Source organism: Procambarus clarkii, chromosome 88, assembly GCF_040958095.1.
Source record: "Procambarus clarkii isolate CNS0578487 chromosome 88, FALCON_Pclarkii_2.0, whole genome shotgun sequence".
In the NCBI taxonomy this organism is placed as follows: Eukaryota; Metazoa; Arthropoda; class Malacostraca; order Decapoda; family Cambaridae; genus Procambarus; species Procambarus clarkii.
The window spans coordinates 5,430,737-5,450,238 of NC_091237.1; the positions used below are offsets into that span (position 1 = coordinate 5,430,737).

At 44.4% G+C, this 19,502-nt stretch overlaps 1 protein-coding gene across 1 annotated transcript in view; it reads right to left on the reverse strand.

Moving 5' to 3' along the window:
• Positions 1-681: 681 nt before the first annotated feature.
• The window catches only part of LOC138358994 (fap1 adhesin-like), a 199,653-nt gene continuing 180,832 nt past the window's right edge, over positions 682-19,502 (reverse strand). Inside the window, exon 39 of the mRNA XM_069317485.1 lies at positions 682-848. Coding sequence (XP_069173586.1) covers positions 682-848 — 167 coding nt within the window. The remainder of the gene's footprint in view (positions 849-19,502) is intronic.

Consider the following 19,502-nt stretch of genomic DNA (forward strand, 5'->3'; position numbering starts at 1 on the left):
CTGTGTGTGTGTTTGGTCTGTGTGTGTTTGGTCTGTGTGTGTTTGGACTGTGTGTGTGTTTGGTCTGTAAGTGTTGGATTGTTACGGACCCGAACCCAGCGTCCGAGCATGGAGCAGTGACGACCGTGCCATCTGTGGGTCAGCTCCCGAAACCCCCTCCAAATGGACGGCGCCATCTGGTGAGGACGAGATATACTTGCCACAAGGGCTAGTTTCCCGTCCTGATCAGCTCATAACACAGCTGCTGCTGACCCCTGGTGAGGTAGAGCTTAGACAGCAACGCCATCTATGGAGTGGATAGGTGGGCGTTTGTGTCTAAGCCTGTAAGTGAGGTGCCCTAGAGTGTCCCTATTACTGATGACGTGTCTGATTACAGAGTCGACCTGGGACTGCTGTAATGAACGTTGGATCAGTCTACCCAAGGCAGCCGTCTTGTCTCCAAGTATTTGCTGCAGCAGCTGTGAGTCACCCCCCGGATGAACACTGAGGTGTTAGCCTGCCTGTGACGTGGCAGCTGAGGGATTGTCGTACCCGGGACTGACTGGTGGAGACGCTTAACCACTGGGGTGTTGTGGTGAGGAGAGTGATCTGTGGGATCACACGAGGCTCCTGACTAGGGCTCGCTACCCTAGTATCGGTCGTGGAGTGGCCTAACCAGCATTGCTGATTAGAACCTGCCAGCTACAGGCTGGATTTGTGGTTGAAGGCCTTCACGACGGTGCCCCCAGTGGAACTGTGATTTGGCTGGCCTGTGGCCAGGGTAGACTCAAGAGAATGGAAGGATTTGTCGTGAGGCCACAAGAGGACCAAGACCTTAGCATCGTCGAGCACCGTGGAACACTCCGCGTCTTCAGAAGAAGACTACATTTTATATAATAGTGTTAATACCTCCCCCGTGTGATAAGATATATATTATTTATGGTGATGGTGACAATTATATTATTAAGTTTTTGCCTTTGTCTCCCTTCCCCTTTAATTTACTTGCGTTACGGAGCCCACCCCTTGAAAGCCACTACTAGCTTGGGGCCGGATACCCAAACTCTACTTACATCAGAGAAAGAACCCGGTTGCGACCCGAGAGGGCCGTAACATAATTGGCATCCCCAGCGGGATCCGACCCCTTGTCAAGTATGTTTGACAGGGGTGGTGAAGTGGCGTAATCCCTGTAAATAATTCCCTCTGTGTGTGACTATTAGGACGTTATACGTCCTGAGCGGTGCTCGGAGTGATTCAGTGCAATATTGTAGAGTGCGGTGCTCGCTGTGATTAAGTGCAATATTGTGTAGTGCGGTGCCCGGTGTGATTACGTGCAACATTGTATAGCGAAGTGCTCGCTGTGATTAAGTGCAATATTGTGTAGTGCGGTGCCCGGTGTAATTACGTGCAATATTGGCAAGTGCAGTGATTGGTGCGATAAAGTGCAATATTGACGTAGAACAGTGCTCGGTGCGTTAAGTGCTAAACGAAAGCGGTGTGTTAAGTGCTAGTGTTCCATCTCAGCGACAATGGCAGAAAAATCGACCATCGACGATCTGGACGATGTTCAGGCTTTTGTGAACAGGGAGGACTGTCTCGCCAGATTAAAATATCTGGGGAAACAGGAACTTGTACTAGTGAGTGCCTACCTGGAGATCAAGATACGTGCCAGTGATTCCCGTGTGGAGATCTTGTCCAAGGTTCACCGGCATTTGAAGGCCGATGAGGAACAAGAAAGTGAGGCACAAAGTACCAAAGAAAGTGAAGAAGTAGCTTCCACTGAAAAGGAAGATAAAGGCAGTGACATTGACAGCGATGCAGGTGAGCTGAATATAAGTTTACTTACAGTAAAAATGCGTGCCTTGGAAATTAATCGTGAGATAGAATGGAAGAAATTAGAAATGGAAAGAGAGAGACAAGATAAAGAATTAGAGATGAGGCGTTTAGAATTAGAAGAAAGGAAAGCGGAAAGAGAAAGAGAAGAGAAACGAGAAAGAGAAGAACGAGAAAGAGAAAGAGAAGAGAAACGAGAAAGAGAAGAACGAGAAAGAGAAAGAGAAGAGAAACGAGAAAGAGAAAGAGAAGAACGAGACAGGCAAGAACGACGAGACAGAGAGGAAAAAGAGAGACAACATGAGCTAGAAGTATTGCGATTAGGTGGTCGAAGGCCAACAACGGAAACGAGTAGTTTCGATCCGGTAAGGAACATCAAAATGGTCCCGAAGTTCAACGAGAAGGAAGTTTCGAAGTTCTTCGCGGCCTTCCAGAAAGTCGCAGCCTCTTTGGAGTGGCCAAAGGAGAATTGGGCCATCATGATACAGTCTGTCTTGACTGGGAAGGCCCAAATCGCCTACTCCACGTTGTCCCTTGATGACTCTGGCGATTACGACAAGGTGAAGAAGGTAGTGCTCATGGCGTACCAATTGGTACCTGAGGCGTACAGGCAAAAGTTTAGAAACCTGAAGAAGACCTCAGAGCACACTTTCACCGAATTCGCGACCATCAAGGAGCGACTTTTCCAGGAATGGTGTGCCTCTCGGAAGGTGGAGACCAAAGAAGACCTCGAGCAGCTCATACTGTTAGAGGACTTCAAGGATTGTTTATCTGGAGACCTGAAGACGTACTTAGAGGAACAGCAGGTAGAAACCTTACGTGCGGCAGCCACCATGGCTGAAGAGTACATCCTAACGCATAGGCCTTCTGCTAAGTATGTCCCGAGGAATTACCCACGCCGGTTTGACAGACCTCGTCATGACGAAGAGGAGACTCCCGTCCCACAAAGCACTAAGAAGACGCCCCCAAGTAGCCCTCGAAGGACCAGTCCTAGCAGTCCGAAACACCGGAGTCCGAGGAGGAATATGGTGTGTTGGACTTGTGGGCAGAAAGGGCATGTAGCTGCTATGTGCCGAGGCAGAAGAGGTAGCGGCCCACGTAGGGAGGTGATGTTAGTGAGCTGTGTGACACCACCAGAGGGAACCCCGTCCCTGATGACTAGTCAGGAAGAATCCAGATTGTTTTCCCCTCACACTTCAAGCGGGTATGTATCGAGTGGTCATACTGGTAGATCTGTTGTAGTGCTCAGAGATAGTGGAGCAGCCCAGTCCCTGATCGTGAGTAGCTCGTTACCCGAGGGAGTGAGTGTGGATAGGAGACAAAAGGTTGTCCTAGTTGGGTTTCCTAGGACGCAGTATGTCGCCCCCTTAGTGCCGGTACATCTCGACTCGCCTTACTTCAGCGGCACATGAGCGTTGGCAGTAGTCGATACCCTACCTATAGCTGGGATTGACGTGATACTAGCCAACGACTTGGTGACAGATTGGAGCTACAATCATCCCAAGGTCGCGGACGAGTCAGCCGCAACAGCAAGGTCTGAGGTAACAGCAGGCAGTGGTAATGTCCAGGTACAGACAGACCCGGAATTAAGTATGTTTAATCCTTCCTCTCGCCTACAGATTGACAACATCCTAGGAGAGTCTCCTGATTCTTCTCCCGACGAGGAACATGCGGTTAAGGTAGCAGAAGCGACTGAGCAAGAAGAGAGGTCTCGTGTGCAAGCACCCACGGATACCCCAGAGTCTGGAGCGAAGGCGGATGTGTACTTGCGGTATGGCAAGGTACAGCGTTCATTGAACCGGCCAGAGATTCCCCAGAGTCTGGAGCGAAGGCGGATGTGTACTTGCGGTATGGCAAGGTACAGCGTTCATTGAACCGGCCAGAGATTCCCCAGACGTCGGAGGTATGTGAGGTATGTGCGAAGGTTGTAGTGTCCTCTTTGGTCCAAACCAGGCTAATGGATGTAGCCGGCTATGGACATTTCAAGCTCAGGAAACTTGTTCCTAAGTTAACCAAATGTTTCCTAGCGGTATTTTTTGTTCTTATGTGTGTTCTCGGTAAGGACCAGTGGACGACCCGACAGATGATGGCTCCCATGAACATCACGAAGAGATCCCAGGGATTGGAGATTTGCACTGCGAGAGTTGCAGTCAAAGGAGGGACCTGGAAGGTGATGGTAGATACAGGAGGTACGAGATGTGATATTATAAGTGACTGTTTTCGACAGGTTGACACCCCCCGTGTGATTGCTGACCCTGGATGCAGCATTATACGGAACGTTGGTCGACCTGACGGTGGCAGAGCGAATGCCATCCTCGATGTACGAGCAGCTCTGTTGGAACTAGGTGTGGGCCTAGTAGGCGAGTGTGCAGTAAGTACTGACTTGCCCACTGTCGCTGTCACTCTAAATTATCAGACCCCTGTATTCCAGGTTCCCGTCTCCCTGAAGGACTACCGGAACGGTACCAGAAATGCCGTCTGTGACCAGCCATCATCGGTGCCACGACACAGGGAAGTGTCGAGTCGCCCCAAATCGTGTCTACACCAATCCTTACTCGGGACACGTGAGATTAAGCCCCTGCTTGACATCGCAGTGGAGGTGTGGACAATTACGTCAGGCAGGACATTGTCTTCCATCTTCAAGTTTCATCTGTGCCAGAGTTGCCCAGTGGGACAGTTCTGTGGACAAGACATCCTCGCCACTCCAGTTTACAGAGTATGTAAGTCCATTTGGAGTTGTATCCCCATACTAATTTGGTTTGTGTTTTTCTTTATAGAACCCCAAACCAAATTCCTTTTGGTGGGGAGGTGTTACGGACCCGAGCACAGCGTCCGAGCATGGAGCAGTGACGACCGCGCCATCTGTGGGTCAGCTCACGAAACCCCCTCCAAATGGACGGCGCCATCTGGTGAGGACGAGATATACTGGCCACAAGGGCTAGTTTCCCGTCCTGATCAGCTCATAACACAGCCGCTGCTGACCTCTGGTGAGGTAGAGCTTAGACAGCAACGCCATCTATGGAGTGGATAGGTGGGCGTTTGTGTCTAAGCCTGTAAGTGAGGTGCCCTAGAGTGTCCCTATTACTGATGACGTGTCTGATTACAGAGTCGACCTGGGACTGCTGTAATGAACGTTGGATAAGTCTACCCAAGGCAGCCGTCTTGTCTCCAAGTATTTGCTGCAGCAGCTGTGAGTCACCCCCCGGATGAACACTAAGGTGTAAGCCTGCCTGTGACGTGGCAGCTGAGGGATTGTCGTACCCAGGACTGACTGGTGGAGACGCTTAACCACTGGGGTGTTGTGGTAAGGAGAGTGATCTGTGGGATCACACGAGGCTCCTGACTAGGGCTCGCTACCCCAGTATCGGTCGTGGAGTGGCCTAACCAGCATTGCTGATTGGAACCTGCCAGCTACAGGCTGGATTTGTGGTTGAAGGCCTCCACGACGGTGCCCCCAGTGGAACTGTGATTTGGCTGGCCTGTGGCCAGGGTTGACTCAAGAGAATGGAAGGATTTGTCGTGAGGCCACAAGAGGACCAAGACCTTAGCATCGTCGAGCAACGTGGAACACTCCGCGTCTTCAGAAGAAGACTACATTGTATATAATAGTGTTAATAACTCTCCTGTGTGATAAGATATATATTATTTATGGTGATGGTGACAATTATGTCATTAAGTTTTTGCCTTTGTCTCCCTTCCCCTTTAATTTACTTTCGTTACAGAGCCCACCCCTTGAAAGCCACTACAAGCTTTGGGCCGGATACCCAAACTATACTTACATCAGAGAAAGAACCCGGTTGCGACCCGAGAGGGCCGTAACATTGATCTGTGGGTGTGTGTTTGATCTGTGTGTGTGTTTGATCTGTCAATGTTTGATCTGTGTGTGTGTTTGATCTGTCAGTGTTTGATCTGTGTGTGTGTTTGGTATGTGTGTATGTTTAATCTGAGAGTGTGTTTGATCTGTAAGTGTTTGATCTGTGTGTGTGTTTGATCTGTGTGTGTGTTTGATCTGTGTGTGTGTTTGGTCTGTGTGTGTGTTTGATCTGTGTGTGCGTTTGGTATGTGTGTGTGTTAGGTCTGTGTATGTGTGATTAGTGTGTGTGTTTGTTCTGTGTGTGTTTGGTCTGTGTGTGTTTGGACTGTGTGTGTGTTTGGTCTGTAAGTGTTTGATCTGTGTGTGTGTGTTTGATCTGTGTGTGTGTTTGATCTGTGTGTGTGTTTGAACTGTGTGTGTGTTTGGTCTGTGTGTGTGTGTTTGATCTGTGTGTGTGTTTGAACTGTGTGTATGTTTGATCTGAGTGTTTGTTTAGTCGGTAAGTGTTTGATCTGTGTGTGTGTTTGGTCTGTGTTTGATCTGTGTGTGTGTTAGGTATGTGTGTGTGTTTAATCTGTGAGTGTGTTTGATCTGTGTGTGTGTTTCGTCTGTAAGTGTTTGATCTGTAAGTGTTTGATCTGTGTGTGTGTTTGATCTGTGTGTGTGTTTGATCTGTGTGTGTGTTTGGTCTGTATGTGTGTTTGATCTTTGTGTGCGTTTTGTATGTGTGTGTGTTTGGTCTGTGTATGTGTGTTTAATCTGTGTGTGTGTTTGGTCTGTGAGTGTTTGGTCTGTGTGTGTTTGGACTGTGTGTGTGTTTGGTATGTAAGTGTTTGATCTGTGTGTGTGTGTTTAATCTGTGTGTGTGTTTGATCTGTGTGTGTGTTTGAACAGTGTGTGTGTTTGGTCTGTGTGTGTGTGTTTGATCTGTGTGTGTGTTTGAACTTTGTGTGTGTTTGATCTGTGTGTGTGTTTGGTCTGTAAGTGTTTCATCATTGTGTGTGTGTCTTTGGTATGTGTGTGTGTTTAATCTGTGAGTGTGTTTGATCTTTGTGTGTAATTGGTCTGTAAGTGTTTGATCTGTAAGTGCTTGATCTGTGTGTGTGTTTGATCTGTGTGTGTGTTTGGTCTGTGTATCTGTGTTTCATCTGTGTGTGTGTTTGGTCTCTGTGTGTGTTTGGTCTATGTGTGTTTGGACTGTGTGTGTGTTTGATCTGTAGGTGTTTGATCTGTGTGTGTGTGTTTGATCTGTGTGTGTGTTTGGTCTATGTGTGTTTGGACTGTGTGTGTGTTTGGTCTGTAGGTGTTTGATCTGTGTGGGTGTGTTTGATCTGTGTGTGTGTTTGATCTGTGTGTGTGTTTGAACTGTGTTAGTGTTTGGTCTGTGTGTGTGTTTGATCTGTATGTGTGTTTGGTCTGTGTGTGTGTTTGATCTGTGTGTGTGTTTGATCTGTGTGTGTGTTTGATCTGTGTGTGTGTTTGGTCTGTGTGAGTGTTTCATCTGTGTGTCTGTTTGGTCTGTGTGTGTGTTTGGTCTGTGTAAGTGTGTTTGGTCTGTGTGTGTGTTTGGTCTGTGTTTGTTTGGTCTGTGTGTGTTTGGACTGTGTGTGTTTGGTCTGTGTGTGTGTTTGGTCTGTGTGTGTTTGATCTGTGTGTGTGTTTGATTTGTGTGTGTGTTTGGTCTGTGTATGTTTGGTCTGTGAGTGTGTGTTTGATCTGTGTGCGTGTTTGTTATGTGTGTGTGTGTTTGATCTGTGTGTGTGTTTGGTCTGTAAATGTTTGGTCTGTGTGTGTTTGGTCTGTGTGTGTGTTAGGTCTGTGTGTGTTTGATCTGTGTGTGTGTTTGATCTGTGTGTGTGTTTGGTCTGTGTATGTTTGGTTTGTGAGTGTGTGTTTGATCTGTGTGCGTGTTTGTTATGTGTGTGTGTGTTTGATCTGTGTGTGTGTTTGGTCTGTAAATGTTTGGTCTGTGTGTTTTTTATCTGTGTGTGTGTTTGGTCTGTGTGTGTGTTTGATCTGTGTATATATGTGTTTGATCTGTGTGTGTGTTTGATCTGCCTGTGTGTTTGGTCTGTAAGTGTTTGGGCTGTTTGAGTGTTTGATATGTGTGTGTTTGGTCAGTGTGTGTGTTTCGTCTGTGTGTGTTTGGTCTGTGTGTGTGTTTGGTCGGTGTGTGTGTTTGATCTGTGTGTGTGTTTGGTCTGTGTGAGTGTGTTTGATGTGTGAGTGTTTGATCTGTGTGTGTGTTTGATCTGTGTGTATGTTTGATCTGTGTGTGTGTGTGTTTGGTCTTTGTGTGTGTTTGATCTGTGTGTGTGTTTAGTTTGTGTGTGTGTTTGGTCTGAGTGTCTATTTGATCTGGGTGTGTGTTTGGTATGTGTGTGCGTTTGGTCTGTGGATGTGCTTGATCTGTGTGTGTGTTTGGAGTGTAAGTGTTTGATCTGTGTGTGTAATTGATCTCTGTTTGTGTTTGATCTGTGTGCGTGTTTGGTCTGTGTGAGTGTGTGTTTGATCTGTGTGTGTGTTTGATCTGTGTGTGTGTTTGGTCTGTGTGTGTTTGGTCTGTGTGTGTTTGGACTGTGTGTGTGTTTGGTCTGTAAGTGTTTGATCTGTGTGTGTGTTTGATCTGTAAGTGTTTGATCTGTGTGTGTGTTTAGTATGTGTGTGTTTAATCTGTGAGTGTGTTTGATCTGTGTGTGTGTTTGGTCTGTAAGTGATTGATCTGTAAGTGTTTGATCTGTGTGTGTGTTTGATCTGTGTGTGTGTTTGATCTGTGTGTGTGTTTGGTGTGTGTGTGTGTTTGATTTGTGTGTGCGTTTTTTATGTGTGTGTGTTTGGTCTGTGTATGTGTGTTTGATCTGTGTGTGTGTTTGGTATGTGTGTGTTTGGTCTGTGTGTGTTTGGACTGTGTGTGTGTTTGGACTGTGTGTGTGTTTGGTATGTAAGTGTTTGATCTGTGTGTGTGTGTTTGATCTGTGTGTATGTTTGATCTGTGTGTGTGTTTGAACTGTGTGTCTGTTTTGTCTGTGTGTGTGTGTTTGATCTGTGTGTGTGTTTGAACTGTGTGTGTGTTTGATCTGTGTGTGTGTTTGGTCTGTAAGTGTTTGATCTGTGTGTGTGTTTGGTCTGTAAGTGTTTGATCTGTGTGTGTTTTTGATCTGTATGTGTGTTTGGTCTGTGTGTGTTTGATCTGTGTGTGTGTTTGATCTGTTTGTGTGTTTGATCTGTGTGTGTGTTTGGTCTATGTGAGTGTTTGATCTGTGTGTGTGTTTGGTCTGTGTTTGTGTTTGGTCTGTGTATGTGTGTTTGATCTGTGTGTGTGTTTGGTCTGTGTGTGTTTGGTCTGTGTGTGTTTGGACTGTGTGTGTGTTTGGTCAGTGTGTGTGTTAGGTCTGTGTGTGTTTCGAAGTTGTGTGTTTGGTCTGTGTGTGTGTTTGATCTGTGTGTGTGTTTAATCTGTGTGTGTGTTTGGTCTGTGTGTGTTTGGTCTGTGAGTGTGTGTTTGATCTGTGTGCGTGTTTGTTATGTGCGTGTGTTTGATCTGTGTGTGTGTTTGGTCTGTAAGTGTTTGGTCTGTGTGTGTTTTATCTGTGTGTGTGTTTGGTCTGTGTGTGTGTTTGATCTGTGTATGTGTGTGTTTGATCTGTGTGTGTGTTTGATCTGCGTGTGTGTTTGGTCTGTAAGTGTTTGGGCTGTGTGTGTGTTTGATATGTGTGTGTTTGGTCAGTGTGTGTGTTTCGTCTGTATGTGTTTGGTCTGTGTGTGTGTGTTTAGTCTGTGTGTGTGTTTTGTATGTGTGTGTTTGGTCTGTGTGTGTTTGGTCTGTAAGTGTTTGGTCTGTGTGTGTGTTTGGTTTGTGTGTGTTTGGTCTGTGTGTGTGTTTGATCTGTGTGTGTGTTTAGTCTGTGTGTGTTTGGGATGTGTGTGTGTTTGGTCTGTGTGTGTTTGGTCTGTGTGTGTTTGGTCTATGTGTGTTTGGTCTGTAAGTGTTTGGTCTGTGTTTGTGCTGGGTCTGTGTGTGTTAGGTCTGTGTGTGTTTTTGATATGTGTGTGTGTTTGGTCTGTGTGTGTGTTTGATCTGTGTGTGTGTTTGGTCTGTGTGAGTATGTTTGATGTGTGAGTGTTTGATCTATGTGTGTGTTTGATCTGTGTGTATGGTTGATCTGTGTGTGTGTGTGTGTTTGGTCTGTGTGTGTGTGTTTTATCTATGTGTGTGGTTTGAGTGTGTGTTTGGTCTGTGAATGTGTTTGATCTGTGTGTGTGTTTGGTGTGCAAATGTTTGATCTGTTTGTGTGTTTGATCTCTGTTTGTGTTTGATCTGTGTGCGTGTTTGGTCTATGTGTGTGTGTTTGATCTGTGTGTGTGTTTGATTTGTGTGTGTATTTGGTCTGTGTGTGTTTGGTCTGTGTGTGTTTGGACTGTGTGTGTGTTTGGTCTGTAAGTGTTTGATCTGTGTGTGTGTGTTTGATCTGTCAGTGTTTGATCTGTGTGTGTGTTTGGTATCTGTGTGTGTTTAATCTGTGAATGTGTTTGATCTGTCTGTGTGTTTGGTCTGTAAGTGTTTGATCTGTAAGAGTTTGATCTGTGTGTGTGTTTGATCTGTGTCTGTGTGTTTGATCTGTGTGTGTATTTGGTCTGTGTGTGCATTTGGTATGTGTGTGTGTGTTTTGTCTGTGTATGTGTTTTTGATCTGTGTGTGTTTTGTCTGTGTATGTGTTTTTGATCTGTGTGTGTTTGGTCTGTGTTTGTTTGGTCTGTGTGTGTTTGGACTGTGTGTGTGTTTGGTCTGTAAGTGTTTGATCTGTGTGTGTGTTTGATCTGCGTGTGTGTTTGGTCTGTAAGTGTTTGGGCTGTGTGTGTGTATGATATGTGTGTGTTTGGTCAGTGTGTGTGTTTCGTCTGTGTGTGTTTGGTCTGTGTGTGTGTTTGGTCTGTGTGTGTGTTTGATCTGTGTGTGTGTTTGGTCTGTGTGAGTGTGTTTGATGTGTGAGTGTTTGATCTGTGTGTGTGTTTTATCTGTGTGTATGTTTGATCTGTGTGTGTGTGTGTTTGGTCTGTGTGTGTGTTTGATCTGTGTGTGTTTAGTATGTGTGTGTGTTTGGTCTGAGTGTGTATTTGATCTGTGTGTGTGTTTGGTATGTGTGTGCGTTTGGTCTGTGAATGTGCTTGATCTGTGTGTGTGTTTGGTGTATAATTGTTTGATCTGTGTGTGTGTTTGATCTCTGTTTGTGCTTGATCTGTGTGCGTGTTTGGTCTGTGTGAGTGTGTGTTTGATATGTGTGTGTGTTTGATCTGTGTGTGTGTTTGGTCTGTGTGTGTTTGGTCTGTGTGTGTTTGGACTGTGTGTGTGTTTGGTCTGTAAGTGTTTGATCTGTGTGTGTGTTTGATCTGTAAGTGTTTGATCTGTGTGTGTGTTTAGTATGTGTGTGTTTAATCTGTGAGTGTGTTTGATCTGTGTGGGTGTTTGGTCTGTAAGTGTTTGATCTGTAAGTGTTTGATCTGTGTGTGTGTTTGATCTGAGTGTGTGTTTGATCTGTGGGTGTGTTTGGTCTGTGTGTGTGTTTGATCTGTGTGTGCGTTTTTTATGTGTGTGTGTTTGGTCTGTGTATGTGTGTTTGATCTGTGTGTGTGTTTGGTCTGTGTGTGTTTGGTCTGTAAGTGTTTGGTCTGTACTTGTGTTTGGTCTGTGTGTGTTAGGTCTGTGTGTGTGTTTGATCTGTGTGTGTGTTTGGTCTATGTGAGTGTGTTTGATGTGTGAGTGTTGGATCTGTGTGTGTGTTTGATCTGTGTGTATGTTTGATCTGTGTGTGTTTGTGTTTGGTCTGTGTGTCTGTTTGATCTGTGTGTGTGTGCTTGGTTTGTGTGTGTGTTTGGTCAGAGTGTGTATTTGATCTGTGTGTGTGTTTGGTATGTGTGTGCGTTTGGTCTGTGAATGTGTTTGATCTGTGTGTGTGTTTGGTGTGTAAGTGTTTGATCTGTGTGTATGTTTGATCTCTGTTTGTGTTTGATCTGTGTGCGTGTTTGGTCTGTGTGTGTTTGTTTGATCTGTGTGTGTGTTTGATCTGTGTGTGTGTTTGGTCTGTGTGTGTTTGGTCTGTGTGTGTTTGGACTGTGTGTGTATTTGGTCTGTAAGTGTTTGATCAGTGTGTGTGTGTTTGATCTTTGTGTGTGTTTGATCTGTAAGTGATTGATCTGTGTGTTTGTGTTTGGTAGGTGTGTGTTTAATCTGTGAGTGTTTTTGATCTTTGTGTGTAATTGGTCTGTAAGTGTTTGATCTGTAAGTGTTTGATCTGTGTGTGTGTTTGATCTGTGTTTGTGTTTGATCTGTGTGCGTGTTTGGTCTGTGTGTGTGTTTGATCTGTGTGTGCGTTTGGTATGTGTGTGTGTTTGGTCTGTGTATGTGTGTTTGATATGTGTGTGTGTTTGGTCTGTGTGTGTTTAGTCTATGTGAGTTTGGACTGTGTGTGTGTTTGGTCTGTAAGTGTTTGATCTGTGTGTGTATGTTTGATTTGTGTGTGTGTTTGATCTGTGTGTGTGTTGGAACGGTGTGTGTGTTTGGTCTGTGTGTGTGTGTGTTTGATCTGTGTGTGTGTTTGAACTGTGTGTGTGTTTGATCTGTGTGTGTGTTTGGTCTGTAAGTGTTTGATCTGTGTGTGTGTTTGGTCTGTAAGTGTTTGATCTGTGTGTGTGTTTGATCTGTATGTGTGTTTGGTCTGTGTGTGTCTTTGATCTGTATGTGTGTTTGGTCTGTGTGTGTGTTTGATCTGTGAGTGTGTTTGATCTGTGTGTGTGTTTGATCTGTGTGTGTGTTTGGTCTGTGTGAGTTTTTCATCTGTGTGTGTGTTTGGTCTGTGTGTGTTTGGTCTGTGTGTTTTTGGACCGTGTGTGTGTTTGGTCTGTGTGTGTGTTAGGTCTGTATGTGTTTGATCTGTGTGTGTGTTTGATCTGTGTGTGTGTTTGGACTGTGTGTGTTAGGTCTGTGAGTGTGTGTTTGATCTGTGTGTGTGTTTGATCTGCGTGTGTGTTTGATTTGCGTTTGTGTGTGGTCTGTAAGTGTTTGGGCTGTGTGTGTGTTTGGTCAGTGTGTGTGTTTTGTTTGTGTGTGTTTGGTCTGTGTGTGTGTTTGGTCTGTGTGTGTATTTGATCTGTGTGTGTGTTTGGTCTGTGTGAGGGTGTTTGATGTGTGAGTGTTTGATCTGTGTGTGTGTTTGATCTGTGTGTATGTTTGATCTGTGTGTGTGTGTGTTTGGTCTGTGTGTGTGTTTGATCTGTGTGTGTGTTTGGTTAGTGTGTGTGTTTGGTCTGAGTGTGTATTTGATCTGTGTGTGCGTTTGGTCTGTGAATGTGCTTGATCTGTGTGTGTGTTTGGTGTGTAAGTGTTTTATCTGTGTGTGTTTGATCTCTGTTTGTGTTTGATCTGTGTGCGTGTTTGGTCTGTGTGTGTGTGTTTGATCTGTGTGTGTGTTTGATCTGTGTGTGTGTTTGGTCTGCTTGTGTTTGATCTGTGTGTGTTTGGACTGTGTGTGTGTTTGGTCTGTAAGTGTTTGATCAGTGTGTGTGTTTGATCTGTAAGTGTTTGATCTGTGTGTGTGTGTGTTTGGAATGTGTGTGTTTAATCTGTGAGTGTGTTTGATCTGTGTGTGTGTTTGATCTGTGTGTGTTTGGTCTGTGTGTGTTTGGACTGTGTGTGTGTTTGGTCTGTAAGTGTTTGATCTGTGTGTGTGTTTGATCTGTGGGTGTTTGAACTGTGTGTGTGTTTGGTCTGTGTGTGTGTGTTTGATCTGTGTGTGTGTTTGAACTGTGTGTGTGTTTGATCTGTGTGTGTGTTTGGTCTGTAAGTGTTTGATCTGTGTGTGTGTGCTTGATCTGTAAGTGTTTGATCTGTGTGTGTGTTTGATCTGTATGTGTGTTTGGACTGTGTCTGTTAGATCTGTGTGTGTGTTTGATCTGTGTGTGTGTTTGATCTGTGTTTGTGTTTGGTCTGTGTGAGTGTTTGATCTGTGTGTGTGTTTGGTCTGTGTGTGTGTTTTGTCTGTGTATGTGTGTTTGATCTGAGTGTGTGTTTGGTCTGTGTGTGTTTTGTCTGTGTGTGTTTGAACTGTGTGTGTGTTTGGTCTGTGTGTGTGTTAGGTCTGTGTGTGTTTCGAAGTTGTGTGTTTAGTCTGTGTGTGTTTGTTTGATCTGTGTGTGTGTTTGAGCTGTGTGTGTGTGTTTTTGGTCTGTGTGTGTTTGGTCTGTGAGTGTGTGTTTGATTTGTGTGCGTGTTTGTTATGTGTGTGTGTTTGATCTGTGTGTTTGTTTGGTCTGTAAGTGTTTGGTCTGTGTGTGTTTTATCTGTGAGTGTGTTTGGTCTGTGTGTGTGTTTGATCTGTGTATGTGTGTGTTTGATCTGTGTGTGTGTTTGATCTGCGTGTGTGTTTGGTTTGTAAGTGTTTGGGCTGTGTGTGTGTTTGGTCAGTGTGTGTTTGGTCTGTGTGTGTGTGTTTAGTCTGTGTGTGTGTTTTCTATGTGTGTGTTTGGTTATGTGTGTGTTGGGTCTGAAAGCGTTTGGTCTGTGTGTGTGTTTGGTCTGTGTGTGTTTGGTTCTGTGTGTGTTGGGTCTGAAAGCGTGTGGTCTGTGTGTGTGTTTGGTCTGTGTGTGTTTGGTCTGTGTGTGTTTAGTCTGTGGGTGTGTTTTGTACGTGTGTGTTTGGTCTGTGTGTGTTTGGTCTGTAAGTGTTTGGTCTGTGTGTGTGTTTGGTCTGTGTGTGTTTGGTCTGTGTGTGTATTTGATCTGTGTGTGTGCTTAGTCTGTGTGTGTTTGGGATGTGTGTGTGTTTGGTCTGTGTGTGTTTGGTCTGTGTGTGTTTGGTCTGTGTGTGTGTTTGGTCTGTGTGTGTGTTTGGTCTGTGTGAGTGTGTTTGATGTGTGAGTGTTTGATCTGTGTGTGTGTTTGATCTGTGTGTATATTTGATCTGTGTGTGTGTGTGTTTGGTCTGTGTGTATGTTTGATCTGTGTGTGTGATTGGTTTGTGTGTGTGTTTGGTCTGAGTGTGTATTTGATCTGTGTGTGTGTTTGGTATGTGTGTGCGTTTGGTCTGTGAATGTGTTTGATCTGTGTGTGTGTTTAATGTGTAAATGTTTGATCTGTTTGTGTGTTTGATCTCTGTTTGTGTTTGATCTGTGTGCGTGTTTGGTCTATGTGTTTGTGTTTGATCTGTGTGTGTGTTTGATCTGTGTGTGTGTTTGGTCTGTGTGTGTTTGGTCTGTGTGTGTTTAGACTGTGTGTGTGTTTGGTCTGTAAGTGTTTGGGCTTTTTGTGTGTTTGGTCAGTGTGTGTGTTTCGTTTGTGTGTGTTTGGTCTGTGTGTGTGTTTGGTCTGTGTAAGTGTGTATGATCTGTGTGTGTGTTTGGTCTGTGTGTGTTTGGTCTGTGTGTGTTTGGACTGTGTGTGTTTGGTCTGTGTGTGTGTTAGGTCTGTGTGTGTTTGATCTGTGTGTGTGTTTGATCTGTGTGTGTGTTAGGTCTGTGTGTGTTTGATCTGTGTGTGTGTTTGATCTGTGTGTGTGTTTGATCTGTCTGTGTGTTTGATCTGTCTGTGTGTTTGATCTGTCTGTGTGTTTGATCTGTCTGTGTGTTTGATCTGTCAGTGTTTGATCTGTGTGTGTGTTTCGTATGTGTGTGTGTTTAATCTGTGAGTGTGTTTGATCTGTGTGTGTGTTTCATCTGTAAGTGTTTGATCTGTGTGTGTGTTTGATCTGTGTGTGTGTTTGATCTGTGTGTGTGTTTGGTCTGTGTGTGTTTGGTCTGTGTGTGTGTGTTTGGTCTGTATGTTTGTTTGGTCTGTCAGCGTTTGATCTGAGTATGTGTTTGATCTGTGTGTGTTTGATCTGTGTGTGTGTTTGGTCTGTGTGTGTGTTTGATCTGTGTGTGTGTGTTTGAACTGTGTGTGAGTTTGATCTGTGTGTGTGTTTGCTCTGTGTGTGTTTGATCTGTGTGTGTGTTTGATCTGTGTATGTGTTTGATCTGTGTGTGTGTTTGGTCTGTGTGTGTGTTTAATCTGTGTGTGTGTGTTTGGTTTGTGTGGGTGTTTGGTCTGTAAGTGTTTGATCTGTGTGTGTGTGTTTGATCTGTAAGTGTTTGATCTGTGTGTGTGTTTTTGATCTGTGTGTGTGTTTGGTATGTGCATGTGTTTGGTCTGTGTATGTGTGTTTGATCTGTGTGTGTGTTTGGTCTGTGTGTGTTTGGTCTGTGTGTGTTTGGACTGTGTGTGTGTTTGGTCTGTAAGTGTTTCATCTGTGTGTGTGTGTTTGATCTGTGTGTGTGTTTGATCTGTGCGTGTGTTTGAACTGTGTGTGTGTTTGATCTGTGTGTGTGTTTGGTCTGTAAGTGTTTAATCTGTGTGTGTGTTTGATCTGTATGTGTGTTTGGTCTGTGTGTGTGTTTGATCTGTGTTTGTGTTTGATCTGTGTGTGTGTTTTTTCTGTGTGTGTGTTTGGTCTGAGTGTGTGTTTGATCTGTGTGTGTGTTTGGTCTGTGTGTGTGTTTGGTCTGTGTATGTGTGTTTGATCTGTGTGTGCGTTTGGTCTGTGTGTGTTTGGTCTGTGTGTGTTTGGACTGTGTGTGTGTTTGGTCTGTGTGTGTGTTAGGTCTGTGTGTGTTTGGTCTGTGAGTGTGTGTTTGATCTGTGTGCGTGTTTGTTATGTGTGTGTGTTTGATCTGTGTGTGTTTGGTCTGTGAGTGTGTGTTTGATCTGTGTGCGTGTTTGTTATGTGTGTGTGTTTGATCTGTGTGTTTGTTTGGTCTGTAAGTGTTTGGTCTGTGTGTGTTTGATCTGTGTGTGTGTGTTTGGTATGTGTGTGTGTTTGATCTGTGTGTGTGTTTAGCCTGTGTGTGTGTTTGGTATTTGTATGTGTTTGGTCTGTGTGTGTTTGGTCTGTAAGTGTTTTGTCTGTGTGTGTGCTTCGTCTGTGTGTGATTGGACTTTGTGTGTGTTTGATCTGTGTGTGTGTTTAGTCTGTGTGTGTTTGATCTGTGTGTGTGTTTGATCTGTGTGTGTGTTTGGTCTGTGTGTGTTTGGTCTGTGAGTGTGAGTTTGATCTGTGTGTGTGTTTGATCTGCGTGTGTGTTTGATCTGCGTGTGTGTTTGGTCTGTAAGTGTTTGGGCTGTGTGTGTGTTTGGTCAGTGTGTGTGTTTCGTTTGTGTGTGTTTGGTCTGTGTGTGTGTTTGATCTGTGTAAGTGTGTTTGATCTGTGTGTGTGTGTTTGGTCTGTGTGTGTTTGGTCTGTGTGTGTTTGGACTGTGTGTGTTTGGTCTGTGTGTGTGTTAGGTCTGTGTGTGTTTGATCTGTGTGTGTGTTTGATCTGTGTGTGTGTTTGGTCTGTGTATGTTTGGTCTGTGAGTGTGTGTTTGATCTGTGTGCGTGTTTGTTATGTGTGTGTGTTTGACCTGTGTGTGTGTTTGGTCTGTAAATGTTTGGTCTGTGTGTTTTTTATCTGTGTGTGTGTTTGGTCTGTGTGTGTGTTTGATCTGTGTATATGTGTGTTTGATCTGTGTGTGTGTTTGATCTGCGTGTGTGTTTGGTCTGTAAGTGTTTGGGCTGTGTGTGTGCTTGATATGTGTGTATTTGGTCAGTGTGTGTGTTTCGTCTGTGTGTGTTTGGTCTGTGTGTGTGTTTGGTCTGTGTGTGTGTTTGATCTGTGTGTGTGTTTGGTCTGTGTGAGTGTTTTTGATGTGTGAGTGTTTGATCTGTGTGTGTGTTTGATCTGTGTGTATGTTTGATCTGTGTGTGTATGTGTTGGGTCTGTGTGTGTGTTTGATCTGTGTGTGTGTTTAGTTTGTGTGTGTGTTGGGTCTGAGAGTGTATTTGATCTGTGTGTGTGTTTGGTATATGTGTGCGTTTGGTCTGTGAATGTGCTTGATCTGTGAATGTGCTTGATCTGTGTGTGTGTTTGATCTCTGTTTGTGTCTGATCTGTGTGTGTGTTTGATCTGTGTGTGTGTTTGGTCTGAGAGTGTATTTGATCTGTGTGTGTGTTTGGTATGTGTGTGCGTTTGGTCTGTGAATTTTCTTGATCTGTGTGTGTGTTTGGTGTGTAAGTGTTTGATCTGTGTGTGTGTTTGATCTCTGTTTGTGTCTGATCTGTGTGTGTGTTTGGTCTGTGTGTGTTTGGTCTGTGTGTGTTTGGACTGTGTGTGTGTTTGGTCTGTAAGTGTTTGATCTGTGTGTGTGTTTGATCTGTAAGTGTTTGATCTGTGTGTGTGTTTAGTATGTGTGTGTTTAATCTGTGAGTGTGTTTGATCTGTGTGTGTGTTTGGTCTGTAAGTGTTTGATCTGTAAGTGTTCGATCTGTGTGTGTGTTTGATCTGTGTGTGTGTTTGATCTGTGTGTGTGTTTGGTCTGTGTGTGTGTTTGATCTGTGTGTGCGTTTTTTATGTGTGTGTGTTTGGTCTGTGTATGTGTGTTTGATCTGTGTGTGTGTTTGTTCTGTGTGTGTTTGGTCTGTGTGTGTTTGGACTGTGTGTGTGTTTGGTCTGTAAGTGTTTGATCTGTGTGTGTGTGTTTGATCTGTGTGTTTGTTTGATCTGTGTGTGTGTTTGGTATGTGTGTGTGTTTAATCTGTGAGTGTGTTTGATCTGTCTGTGTGTTTGGTCTGTAAGTGTTTGATCTGTAAGAGTTTGATCTGTGTGTGTGTTTGATCTGTGTGTGTGTTTGATCTGTGTGTGTGTTTGGTCTGTGTGTGTTTGGTCTGTGTGTGTTTGGACTGTGTGTGTGTGTTTGATCTGTGTGTGTATTTGATCTGTGTGAGTTTTTGAACTGTGTGTGTGTTTGGTCTGTGTGTGTGTGTTTGATCTGAGTGTGTGTTTGAACTGTGCTTATGTTTGATCTGTGTGTTTGTTTGGTCTGTGTGAGTGTTTGATCTGTGTGTGTGTTTGGTCTGTGAGTGTTTTTGGTCTGTGTGTGTGTGTTTGATCTGTGTGTGTGTTTGGTCTGTGTGTGTGTTTGGTCTGTGTGTGTTTGGTCTGTGTGTGTGTTTGAGTTTTTGAACTGTGTGTGTGTTTGGTCTGTATGTGTGTGTTTGATCTGAGTGTGTGTTTGAACTGTGTTTATGTTTGATCTGTGTGTTTGTTTGGTCTGTGTGAGTGTTTGATCTGTGTGTGTGTTTGGTCTGTGAGTGTTTTTGGTCTGTGTGTGTGTGTTTGATCTGTGTGTGTCTTTGGTCTGTGTGTGTGTTTGGTCTGTGTGTGTTTGGTCTGTGTGTGTGTTTGGTCTGTATGCGTGTTTGGTCTGTCAGCGTTTGATTTGAGTGTGTGTTTGATCTGTGTGTGTTTGATCTGTGTGTATGTTTGGTCTGTGTGTGTGTTTGATCTGTGTGTGTGTGTTTGATCTGTGTGTGAGTTTGATCTGTGTGTGTGTTTGTTCTGTGTGTGTTTGATCTGTGTGTGTGTTTGATCTGTGCATGTGTTTGATCTGTGTGTGTGTTTGGTTTGTGTGTGTGTTTGATCTGTGTGTGTGTGTTTGGTTTGTGTGTGTGTTCGGTCTGCAAGTGTTTGAGCTGTGTGTGTGTGTTTGGTCTGTAAGTGTTTGATCTGTGTGTGTGTTTGATCTGTGTGTGTGTTTGGTATGTGTGTGTGTTTGGTCTGTGTATGGGTGTTTGATCTGTGTGTGTGTTTGGTCTGTGTGTGTTTGGTGTGTGTGTGTTTGGACTGTGTGTGTGTTTGGTCTGTAAGTGTTTGATCTGTGTGTGTGTGTTTGATCTGTGTGTGTGTTTGATCTGTGCGTGTGTTTGAACTGTGTGTGTGTTTGATCTGTGTGTGTGTTTGGTCTGTGTGTGTGTTTGATCTGTGTGTGTTTGATCTGTGTGTGAGTTTGATCTGTGTGTGTGTTTGTTCTGTGTGT